This window comes from Vigna angularis, chromosome 7, assembly GCF_016808095.1.
Source record: "Vigna angularis cultivar LongXiaoDou No.4 chromosome 7, ASM1680809v1, whole genome shotgun sequence".
Taxonomy (NCBI): domain Eukaryota; kingdom Viridiplantae; phylum Streptophyta; class Magnoliopsida; order Fabales; family Fabaceae; genus Vigna; species Vigna angularis.
In genome coordinates this window covers 21,882,499-21,895,218 of record NC_068976.1, presented here as the reverse complement: position 1 = coordinate 21,895,218, position 12,720 = coordinate 21,882,499, and the positions used below count along the sequence as shown (strand labels likewise).

Below are 12,720 nucleotides of genomic sequence, written 5' to 3'. Positions count from 1 at the left end.
GTAATTTTATTTTTTGTTTTGTTCAAACTTGTTGAATATTGTTAAAGATGTCCTGAGTTCTTATAGAAATTTATCTGGATTCTGGTTTATAACCTTTCATACCCAGGCAGGAGTCATGGTCTAGGAATAGAACATAATCATATCTGAAATTCCCTCACTTGTCTGATCCCTTGGGTTCTAATAGTTTTTAATTTGAAAGTGCTTCCCTGTATCAGATATTAAATGCATCCCATTTATTGCCACTGTAGTAGTGTGATAGTTGATATTGGGTATTTTTAATTTCAATTGGAAGAGGTTTCTGATTAGGCCAGATGTTCTTAAGATAAAATTTGGTACCTGAAGTGGATCTGTGGCTCTTTGTCTGTTTTCAGTCATTGTGAAGGAAAAGTCTAACTCTAATATTGAGATCATAGGGGGTAAGGAAATGAGTTACCATGGTTGTTGATATATGTTGTCATGACTCATGAGATCAGGACCTCCTATGATACAAATGAAGGTTTGCATGTTAATACTGCAGATTAAACTGCTATTCCTCTGAAGTTTTCATTGTTAGTGTGGTGGTTTGAACATGGAAAGGTTTGTTATACAGCTTATAATTTTGATCCTCACATGCTTGTTTTGGTCAATGTTATCTGACCTAACTGTATTTTTTGATTGGGTTTAGGAACAATTAACCGTCCTCTATCCTGTGGACCTAATAACAGTGTTAGAACTGGTCAAACTTTATGTTTGTCCAGCCAGACAACTGACAAAACTTTGTGCAGTTGCAAAAGGACTTGAACTACTCGGTCTTACCTAGGTTTATGCTTCAACTAGAAGCTTTGCAATAATAAGGTTCTAACCTAGGTTTCCAAAAGTGAAATGCAGGGCATCATACCATAGGACATGATATCTGTTATAATGAAACTAACCGAGAATATGCTTAATAAGTTGTATGCTAGGCTGAGGTTCTTCCTCATTAACACTCTAAACTGTTGTAATTGTTATGATGGAGCTTTTCTCGCTGTGAAACCACCACTTATATTGTAACATGGTATTCCTATAATTTGTTTTTGGTTTATGGTTTTTGTAGTCTGGGAAAAATGGGTTACCTTTGGTTTTAATTCCCAACTTTTAAATTTACGAGTTTTCATCTTTGTATTTATTAAAAGCTAACTCTTTACACAATAAAAGTCTTAAAAGTCAGGCACTAAAACTAAAGATGGTTCATTTTTGAAGGACTGGAAACACCATTAACCCATTTATTTTATACAATGTTCTTGGCTGTGTGTCTATAATTTTGCAGAATCCTGCAACTTGTGTTGTTGGATTTACGATTATAATGTAAATATGCAGGAGGCTTTTTCTCACCTTCTTGGTGAACAAAATGAACTCACACAAGAGTTGGCTTCTCAAGGCATGAGTATTGTGTATGACATTGGTGATGAATCAATGAAAAAGAATTTGGTGAATGCACTTGTGAGTACATTGACTGGGTCAGGGAAACGGAAAAGAGCTGTCAAAGTAAGTTGTTAGTAATCTAGTATATTTTTTAAATTGTTTTACGTGGAATAAGGCTTGGTGATTTACTGTTTTTTGCTCCCTTTAATTTTTTGTTTGAATTACATTTCTGAAGTTATTTTTGTGCAGCTTGTTGAAGATACTGAAGTATTTATGGATGGAACTCTTGGTGGAAGTGCTAGTGGAGGAAAATTGAACACTTATAAGGAGTTGTGTAACTTAGCTAATGAGATGGGGCAACCGGACTTGATATATAAGTTCATGGATTTAGCAAATTATCAAGCTTCTCTGAATTCAAAGAGGGGTGCTGCTTTTGGCTTTTCTAAAATAGCAAAACAAGCAGGGGATGTTCTTCAGCCATATTTACGTTCTTTAATTCCAAGGCTTGTACGCTACCAATATGATCCAGACAAAAATGTGCAGGTAAGTTCCATTTATGTAATCTGGTAAGCCCGGTATTGAATCTAATCCTTACCAAGGGCATTTACAGGTGAATCCAGAAAATTTCTTTACCTAGTTTTAATCTATGATAGAAGATTTTAGTGCTATATAATTATTGTCTTTGTCAAACCTCAAACAAAAAATAAAATGTTGTTTTACCCCGTAAAAGTTTTGGTTTGGTTCTCTATTTCCATGTAAGATTTTTTCTTTTTCATGTAGCTTTTCCTTGCCTTTTTCAGTGAAAAACTCATGTTTCCTTAGAATGCAATGTTATGCATGATATCCAATGAGTATATGTATTCTTATTTTCAGGCACTTAACTTGATTTGGCTGTTGCATTTTTTTCTGTCTAGGATGCAATGGTACATATATGGAAGTCACTAGTGGATGATTCAAAAAAAACCATTGATGACAATTTAGATATCATAATTGAAGATTTATTAGAACAATGTGGATCCAGGCTTTGGCGGTCGCGTGAGGCATCGTGTCTTGCCCTTACAGACATTATTCAAGGACGGAAATTTAATGAGGTCATTGAGATTACTTACATAGTTTGTATTTAGTCTGAAATAGTTTCTTTTCATTCTCTATATAAAGAGAACCCTTGTTTTCTTTGTACATTTTATCAATACCAAAGTTACTTTTTCAGTTTCTCTATTCTCTCTCTTGACTCTAATAGTAGGAAACAAAAACCTAAGTAACTACTGTTATGGTGAGTCACTATCTGTAAAAAACAGGGCAAGTTTTTCCGGTTGTGGGATTTGTGATGTTTGTCAATGGAGAATAGTACTAGTTATTCTGGTCTTCTGTTTCTTCCTTCCTACTTTTTTTTTATTGTGTTATTTACTTGGCTTTATTCTTGTGTTAAAATATGGTTTATATGTTTATATAAGTATTTTTTTTATTTGAAGAGAGATTACAGAGGTTTTTATATTTGATGTGTTATTCCCTTATATGAAAATTAATGGTTGATTTTCCCTTTCATTAAAACTAGTGGGTGATTTGTAGTATATTGTGCTGTTGAAAGATGTGAGTGATTTATGATGTGTTGTGCTGAAGTGTGTGTGGGTGGTTACTTTTAACATTTGGGTAGTTTATTTCAATTTTTTAATTTTAAAATATAATTAAAGGTAAATAGAAATATGAAATGTGTACATCAAAGAGGAGAATCCCCTTCTTATGTTGTATAGATTTAAAAAATAAAATTAATAATGGTAATCAGATAAAAAATAGTGGGTTATCTGTATTATGTTGTGTTGTGCTGTTGAAGTGTGCGTGGGTAGTTTATTTCCATATTTCTAATTTTAAAACATAATTAAGGATAAAATAGGAATATGAAATGTGTGCATCAAATGAGAGAATCCTGTTTATATATTGTTATAGATGAATGCCTTTATTGGGTCATTACAAATATAAGTATTTTTTTATTAGTTGATAATTGATTCATTGAATTATGAGTAGCCTCATTAAATATAACTTTCACTTAAATAAAATTTGAATTTACAACATTATTAATTAAAAATAACTAATTTAACTTCTTTTATTAGTCTCTGCGAATTATATATTTGTCTTATATATAGAACCTGAGGTAATATTTTTTTTTTTTATGAATTCCATCCATTTTGATCCGTTATAATTCATCCATGTTTCATTTGATAAATATATCTAATCCATTCATTTTGCCATCCCTATCTACAATTTGAGCACTGGTTGATTTTGATATATCTAAAGCATATCAACATGTCTTTATTCTTTTTTTTTTGTGCTTTTCTTTCATCATGCACCACCCATAGGTTGGGAAGCATTTAAAGAGATTGTGGTCTGGAGCATTTCGTGCAATGGATGACATAAAGGAAACTGTCAGAATTTCAGGTGAAAAGCTATGCCGTGGTGTAGCTTCCTTGACAACAAGGCTCTGTGATGTTTCTCTAACTGAAATGTCAGATGCACACAAAGCAATGGATATTGTTTTACCCTTTTTGCTCACAGAAGGTATCCTAAGTAAAGTTGACAGTGTGCGCAAGGCATCAATTGGAGTTGTTATGAAGCTTACGAAGGTTAGGAATGGCTTGCTATCCCTTTGCTTTTCAACTTACTTCATACACCCACTTTGCTTTCGTTTTCTTAACTTTCTTCCACCCGATTGTAAATTAAATATATGTAAATTTTGTATATTTAAGTCTCAGTTTTTTGATCAAATCTTGTCAAACTTAGTTGGAATGTATATGTTTACTTGGCTCTAGTGTATATAGATGGAATATAACAAAAGACTATTTAAATATTCTTTTATTCATCAAATCTGATGTTGGTTGTTCCTTTTTTCTGCTTTGTTCTTAACCAAATGATTTTTCAGGTGCGGTATTTTAAATAATCTTACTGATGTTTTGGTTTTTGGTACTACTTTCTGGGTTTATTTGTTTCAGAAGTATAACTTATCCTATTTTCTTGTACTTAAATTTTCAAACTTCTTTTCCAAAACTAAGTAATTAGAATACCAACTGTTGTAGAATTCATTTCCCAGTAAGCATGATTGGTGCTAACCTGCACATATTGGATTCACAATTTTGGATATTTTTATTGTCTGTTTTGGTGTTAGTTTTTAGTTTATACATTGTGAAGTTTCTGGTTTTCCTTTGACAGTGTTTATCCGATTGTGATTGTGTAAGAAGAATAATGATTGGTTGTTACGGAAGGATAACATGGTGCTATTATTCCATTAAGTTACGCTGCTGTTAAATCTGAGTGTCTTATTATTATTGTCTTGTTTTAGCATGCTGGAACTGCAATTCGTCCACATATGTCTGATTTAGTGTGCTGCATGCTTGAAAGTTTATCAAGCCTAGAAGATCAATCGCTCAATTATGTCGAGGTTAGATTGAATGATATGTTCTGTTCCTGCATAAGTACATTTTTTTCTCGTTTATTTATATGTTAACTTTTTATGTTTTTCGTTTTATTAGCTTCATGCAGCAAATGTAGGAATACAGTCAGACAAGCTTGAAAGTTTGAGAATTTCCATAGCCAAAGGCTCTCCTATGTGGGAGACTTTAGATTCATGCATAAAAGTTGTTGATGCAGAATCATTGAACACATTGATCCCACGGCTTGCTCATTTAGTGCGATCTGGTGTGGGCCTCAATACAAGGTCTGTTCTTAACTTTTTATCACATCTAATGTATTTTCTTTTGCATTGTTTGCCTGCTTGAACTGTCTTGAGTCATTTTGATATTACATTTTCCCTTGAAAATTTATGGAGCTTATGTTGATTTAAGGAGGGTGGGTTCGTAGAAAAGGCATGTAGGATTAGTGACAATCAGTAGTTGGCTGATGTTCTCTGTTTTACAAATTAATATATTGTCACCCTTATGATGCTGATGCTCTAGCTTTCTTATTTTAGTGATTTTTTTATATTCCTTTGCTTTTCCTCTTCCTTCTTGTTGGGAATATTCTGTCCTTCAATGAAACACATTTGTGTTTCTTTACTATTGAAATTCTGTTTCATTATGAACAAGGAAAAACCAGAACAAATGGATTCAAACTTTTATTTTTTTCCTTAATTAAGTTTTAAGCCCCTCAAATTTTTGTATATTTAATTGAGTCCCTATTAAATTATTTTGGTCTATTGAGTGTCCTAAACTTTTATATTTTTTAATTGAGTTCTTGCCATTTAATTCTCCATTCTGTTTCATTATGAACAAGGAAAAAACAGAACAAATGAATTCAACTTGTTATTTTTTGCCTTAATTAAGTTTTAAGCCCCTAAAATTTTGGTAGTTTTAATTGAGTCCCTATTAAATTATTTTGGTCTATTGAGTATTCTAAACTTTTATATTTTTTAATTGAGTTCTTACTGTTTAATTCTCCGTTAAGTGGATGACGTGATTGTTATCTTGTTCAGTCATTTTTCTTATTTATTTACATGTATTAAGAAATGTGAGATTTTGGAATTAATATAAAATAATCTTGTGAAACGACAAGTAACTTTTGTTGTTTTCCTTGAAAACATGTAGGATAACAAGGGATCATCAGTGTCAACTACATGAGTAGTAGTGACAGAGATAGTCTCTTGTCGTTTTAAGTGATGACATGGAAGCTATCGAGGAGCATGATGATCTCGTTATCTAACTAATTTTCAATTAAAGCAACAAAAGTCATATATCATTTTACATTAACCATAATACCATTTTATCATTCAAATGCCTATGAGTAAATTTCACTTCTCTTCTTGCAACCACATAATGTTTAGCAGAACTGTACCAGTGCTGATAATTATATGATTCTTATAAATGCAATGAATCTATATTTAAGCTTTGTCTCTGATAGATCACTTTTGTAATATTCACAATTAATTATGCTTTCTGTGCTTGTGCAGGGTTGGTGTTGCCAATTTCATTACGCTGTTGCTTGAAAGTGTTGGTGTTGACATCAAGCCATATGCAAATATGTTGGTGAGATTGTTGTTTCCAGTTGTTAAGGAGGAAAAAAGTACTGCTGCAAAACGTGCGTTTGCAAGCGCTTGTGCAAAAATCTTAAAGTATACACCGGCCTCACAAGCACAAAAGCTTATCGAAGATACTGCGGCTCTGCACGCTGGTGACAAGAATTCTCAAATTGCATGTGCATTTCTCTTAAAGAGCTATTCATCCATGGCAGCTGATGTTGTTGGTGGATATTATGCAGTTATCATTCCGGTTGTTTTTTTTTCAAGGTTATGAACATTCTCTTTTTTTCTGTTATGGTTTTTTATTTTAATATTTTATGAAAATCCAACATTATATCAAATCCAGAATCATAAATTTAAGCAGAAGCTTGTCATTCATTGGCTGCCAGCCACTGTCCTTTAGAATATTAGTTTGTTGTTCTTTGTGAACACTGGGTGATTCCAGGTAAGTAGATTTGGAGTCTTTTGGAGTCATTATGATGAGTTTGTAGGATTTGTCTTGTTCTTTTGTTTTTCCTATAATTTCTGTTGTACCAGTTTCAAAGGGTGCAGTATGTTCTATGCTGTTGCATTCTCATCAATTTCAGAAATTATTTCATGTTATGTTGGAAAAAAAGAATTCTGAAAATGTATTTGGAAAATAGCAAAGTGTAGGTCAATAGAGAAGTTGTGAATACCATGTTGAGGTCCCATTAATTATTGTTGTAGTGTCTTTGTTTTAGTAAATTATTATTATGGAGAACACCAAGCCAAGTTCTCAGTTATTGTGAATGGCCAACTCTCCTAAAGTTTAAATAGGCCGGCTGGGAATAATTTTATATATCTGACTTAGCTGAAATCATGGTTTATAATCATGGAAAAAGCACTGGCCAAGCATATCTTGTCTCAAATTGTAATTTAACTGGAAGAATGTTCCCATCACCCTTGTAAGGATCCGTATTTGGTAAAAACTTAAGCTCTCACATTGTGGCCAATTATGGATTTTATATTTAACTCTTGAAAATCATGTATGTCGTTGTAGGCATTTGATTCTGAATTTTAAGGGTAGATGAGCAAACTGTGTTTGTTGAATAAAGCTCATATAGCAAACTAAGATCTTCACATTGAAAAATTTAAGTATTCTTATTTCACATAGACTAAAAATTGTCATGCAGATTTGAAGATGATAAAAATGTCTCTGGACTATTTGAGGAACTATGGGAAGAATATACAAGTGGGGAACGAATCACTCTCCACTTATATTTACAAGAAATTGTTTCACTTATTTGTGAGGGCATGTCATCATCATCATGGGCAAGTAAAAGAAAAGTTAGTCTTGCTCTGTTTTCTTCCTTTTCTATTATTTTCATATAACCTCATTCAACTTGGTGATTTCATGGTTTGTGTATAGATGTTTACTTATTTATCTTCTGTTGCCTGCAGTCTGCACAGGCTATATGTAGGCTTAGTGAAGTTTTGGATGAATCTCTTTCTTCTCACCATAAGGTTTTTCTTCAGTCTCTCATGAAGGAAATTCCTGGTCGCCTATGGGAGGTAAAATAATGAAGACTTCCACTTTTAAGTTTATATATTTGGCAGAGAAACTTGTTATCAAATATCAATCTTGGACGATTGCGTCAAGTTTCATGTGCTTGTATTTCTTACTACATATGGCAGGGTAAAGAGGTGCTATTGCTAGCAGTAGGTGCTCTATGCACATCCTGCCATAAAGCAATTTTAGCTGAAGGTTCCTCCTCTTCCATTGCCATTCTGAATTTGGTATCATCTGCATGCACCAGAAAGGGGAAAAAGTATCGTGAAGCTGCACTTTCCTCTCTTGAACAGGTTAGTAATTTATTTATAATGTGTGCTGGTTAGTAATTTTGGGAAAGTTTTCTCCTTTGGGGTAAACATTCAATTGAAACCAACAAAGCAATATAATCAATATCAAATGTTCAAGAAAAAAATAAATTATAACAAAAAGTGGATAAAAGTTACAAATCAAATGTGTTAGAAACTGTTGGAAGTCTCGTATCGACTAAAGATAAGATTAATTTATAGTATATAAGTGAGTATAAACCTCATCCTAAAAGCCGGTTTCGGTTTTGTGGGGTTGAGTTTAGCTTAAAATTTACCTCTTAACAGAAACTACTAAATTCTAAAAGAATGCAAAATGGTGACACTCCAAATTGTAGTGATGAGTTTGATGGCAGAAATTAGGAAGTCAAGCTTTAGGAAAAATCTACAGAATCTGAAATAGTCTTGTTATGCTACCATGCTTGTGTATTCCACATTTAAATTCTTGAAATTAAACTGCACCCATGGAAGCTTCAAAGCACAGCCATCTGCTCTCAACAACTTCGTTTTTCTGTACCCTTATTTAGAATTAATTACAAAGATAATAAAAAAATAGAAACTGAGAGCATCATAAAACTACAAAGATAACTTGAGAGTAAAACATATTTGGCTGTGTTTTATTTTAATTTGTAGTCATCGGAAGAGAAAATTAGAGTCGTAGCCTGATTCTCATGGGCTCATTGGCCTTCCTTAGACTGACCTATCATAAAAATCCCAAGGTAATTAGAAAAATAGCAAAATTTCATGAAAAACACTACGGATTGAGTGAAGCACCATGTTTCATATAATAACAATACACCATATAACATTATAAAGTGCATACTAAAATGTTGATTAATCACCAAAATATGCTCTAGAATTTTATTCTTTTATCATTCATTTTAATTTTTTGAAAAGTCTATAGACGAGATGTAGCAGAACTGGGATTTCAATGGTACTAGCCCATTTATTTTGTCAAGTCAAATGGAGTGAGTGATCTGTTGGCCTGGCCTCTTTTTACACTGCTTCTATCTATACAAGTTGTAATGGAACATATGAGACATAACATAAACACCCAAGCACTTGGGGAACCCATCCCATTAAAAGCTAGCTGTTAAAAGTTAGATATTCCATCAAGTATCCCATACTAAATTTGAGATTTAGCCTCCCATAATTCCGAAGTCCCATCATAACATTGCTTAGCCAACGTCTCGACAACTTTCACTCTATGATAATTTACTTAGTGACACTTGAATATAATTTCTTATTGGCTAAAACCTTTCACCAGTCATGACCCTTTATAGGTAGTTCTTTTTGAGGTGCTGATAATCAGTAATGAGGCCAACAGTAAGCACCCAAGTACTTCTTGAACTCACCCCTTAAAAACTAGATGTTAAGGGGGGGAAACCAAACACTTGAATACTTCATCAAGCCTCTTATACTACTTGATGTGAGGCTTAGACTCCCACAATACCCATGTTCCTATAAATATGAAATCATATATGAACCTCTTACTCAACAGTTTAAGCATAACATACTAAATTCAGCAATATTTCATATATTCTTTCATATTAAGTTGCATTATTTTTTGTATGTTTCCAGGTTATAAAATCCTTGGCCAATCCAGAGTTCTTTAATATGGTTTTTCCCTTGTTGTTTGATCTATGCAATTCAGAGCCCCTAAAGTCTGGGCAAGCACCTTTGGTCAGTGATCCCGCTGAAACAGGTTATGACAAATTCTGGATCTTCATTTATATCTTGAACAGGTTTTGTTCCTTATAGGAGACTGTGTATGACCATCAATGAATCATTTAATGCAGTTCTTGACGTTAAGTTCCTCATGCCAAGTTGGTTTAGTTTGTTGTTTCTTAACGAGGTTTTCATTTTGGGACCATTTGGTTTCATTGGTTTTTACTCTCAAAGGTTTGTTAGGAAACGTGAAAATATTTTTATTTTCATTTTTGCTTTCACTTTATTCAATACAAACTTCTGAAAATAGGAAACAAACTGAAAATAGAAAACGTTTTATAACATCACCCTATTTAGAAACTTGATGAAATGGACGATTCTCCTTGTTACTGTTACTGTTCAATGGCTATTCAAATGGCCAGCCACTTAAATCATTTGATTTTTCCTTGTTACAAGCTGCTTAGTGCTACTGACGACAACCCTTTTTGTTTTCTTTTTTTGCAGAGTTGGACAGTTTTGAAGAGATTTCTGTTCCACATAACAAAATTGTTGACTGTTTAACCTCTTGTATCCATGTGGCACATATAAATGATATTCTTGAGAAACAAAAGAGCTTAATGCACATGTATACCGCATTCCTGTTGCCTGAACATAAATGGACTGGTATTCTTTATACTTCATTCATCATTTTTCAAAGTCCCTTCCAATTTTCTAATAGTCTTAATTAAGAAAGCCATCGTTGTGCAGTTAAAACTGCAGCCTTTTTATCTATCAAAGAACTTTGCTCAAGGCTCCACAGTGTTGTGAAAGACTCCCAGGGAAATCACGAACTTGCTGGCGCAACTTCTTTTGTTCAGGAGGTAATGGAGGCTTACTCTCAGTGGGACTAGTAACTTCAATTCTTGAATGATCTAAATAAACTTTATTCTTTTACAGATATTTCACTCTCTGTCACCAAAAATACTGCATTGCATAAGCACAATAAAAATTGCACAGGTACGTCACTGTCTTGTTTGGTTGAACATTATTCATGAGTTAGATTTCCCAATCCTATAGAACTAGAAACCCCTGGGGTAATCAGCACTTTTGGAAGTAAATTTCAATAGACAGCACTATTAATTTATAATGACATGAGCTACAAGTGCAATTTCAATTGGGAATCATGAATATTTTCATTGCATTCATTTAAATATTTTATGAACGTAATTTATGAAATGTTTACTGAAATTTTTTCCAAATTTTTTTTCTACTTGTATGCATCATTTGTATTCAAAACATATTTTGGAGAGGTGAGGGGTATAATTATGGAAAGCACTAAATAATGTTTGTTATAGTGAATGAAATTGCTCTGCTTTCACATTTATTGGGTTTGCTCATGACTTCGTACCATGTAATTCAAAAAATAGTTAAAACATGCGCGTCAGTTCTCGTGTACAACTTAAAAGGTTGTTGTGCTCCAGTGAATAAAGCCCAGTGGTCTGTTTTATTTTCACCCAATCTACAATACTAACGAAACGAAACAGATACGATGCGTTAAAAAATTTACTGCTGCATGCATTACATCTGATTGCCTTGATTATTTGGCAAAAGTGGACTCGGAAGTAAAACTGAAGCAAAATTATTTTCTTTAGGAAATATTATCAATTAAAAATCTAACGAACAAAACTGTCAGGATAGTCGAAATTTAGGGACTAGATTTGTAACTTTTTGTGTGTTTGCGTGATCGTCGTTACTAAGTGGTGATTGTTGTGCCGAAAATCAGGTTCATATTTCAGCTTCAGAATGTCTTCTGGAAGTCATGAAACTTTCGATGGACGTGCCGTTGGTTGGCGACGTCAATGAAGGTTTCAAGGACGAGCTGATTCATCAGTGCGAGATAGAGAAGAACGAAGGCGCAAAGTCAATATTAAGAAAATGTGTCAACATTCTTCAAGACTGGAAACACTAAATTGTACGAGCTATGGTCTTAATCCTTATTTACTAAGTTTTCAGATGATAAATCACTACAGCTCCTGCTTCTTGCTCATTATTTGCTGTTGTCGGTTAGTTCTTTCTTTTATATTGTCTTAATGATTTACAATTTTTGTAAGAAAATTGTGTATACGAATTATTATGATAATACTATGGTTATAATTTCTGTTAAAGCAACAGATGTTTCTAGATAAATTAAAACTTTTAAATCAACGTATAAGATTGAGGAGAAAAGAATATCGTATTCTTGAAACAAATTGAATTTGATCTGGTAACTCGTGTCAACCTCTAATATTAATCTTATGCAAGTTATTAAAATGAATTTATAATTTCAACTAAAAATAAAATTGTATGCATAGTTGTCTGATAATTAATGGTAATTTTGTTCTTTTGACATTTAAAAGAACTTTACGATGATAAAAAAATATATTTAAAATGGTAAGAAAATGTTAACGCGGACGTAGAACATTCTGAATTATCATTATAATATCGTATTTTAAGTAACATTGTTTATTTAAACAATTATTATAAACAACACGGTTGAAGATAATCTTAGTCTGTCAAATGAAAGCTCATTTAAATGTAATTTTTCATGTTGCTATTTTTGCATTGAGATTATTTTATGACTCGGATTTAACTAAATATTAACATTTCACCAAATAATTTTATATTTTAGTTTTTTATTTTTAGATACGATTTTTCTTCTTGAACTTTTAGTAGTTTATTATGTGAGGGACCATTTTAACATTTGGTTCAGATAAGAAACGGAGCTGAGAGGAAAATGACGGGGAAAAAACTAAGGAAAAACTTTTGGTTTGGATAAGAAATCAATCTGAGAGGAAAAAAAAGGAAAAATTAAGGAA

At 32.7% G+C, this 12,720-nt stretch overlaps 1 protein-coding gene across 1 annotated transcript in view; it reads left to right on the top strand.

Annotated features, from left to right (window-relative positions):
- Nucleotides 1-12,030, top strand: part of LOC108337958 (uncharacterized) — a 32,944-nt gene extending 20,914 nt beyond the window's left edge. The window contains exons 21-35 of the mRNA XM_017574546.2: nt 1,336-1,503; nt 1,630-1,923; nt 2,295-2,471; nt 3,735-3,998; nt 4,712-4,810; nt 4,902-5,086; nt 6,314-6,649; nt 7,537-7,690; nt 7,805-7,915; nt 8,039-8,206; nt 9,800-9,923; nt 10,391-10,549; nt 10,634-10,746; nt 10,823-10,882; nt 11,649-12,030. Of these exons, the coding sequence (XP_017430035.1) occupies nt 1,336-1,503; nt 1,630-1,923; nt 2,295-2,471; nt 3,735-3,998; nt 4,712-4,810; nt 4,902-5,086; nt 6,314-6,649; nt 7,537-7,690; nt 7,805-7,915; nt 8,039-8,206; nt 9,800-9,923; nt 10,391-10,549; nt 10,634-10,746; nt 10,823-10,882; nt 11,649-11,834 (2,598 nt within the window). The 3' untranslated portion in view covers nt 11,835-12,030. The remainder of the gene's footprint in view (nt 1-1,335; nt 1,504-1,629; nt 1,924-2,294; nt 2,472-3,734; nt 3,999-4,711; nt 4,811-4,901; nt 5,087-6,313; nt 6,650-7,536; nt 7,691-7,804; nt 7,916-8,038; nt 8,207-9,799; nt 9,924-10,390; nt 10,550-10,633; nt 10,747-10,822; nt 10,883-11,648) is intronic.
- Nucleotides 12,031-12,720: the final 690 nt, after the last annotated feature.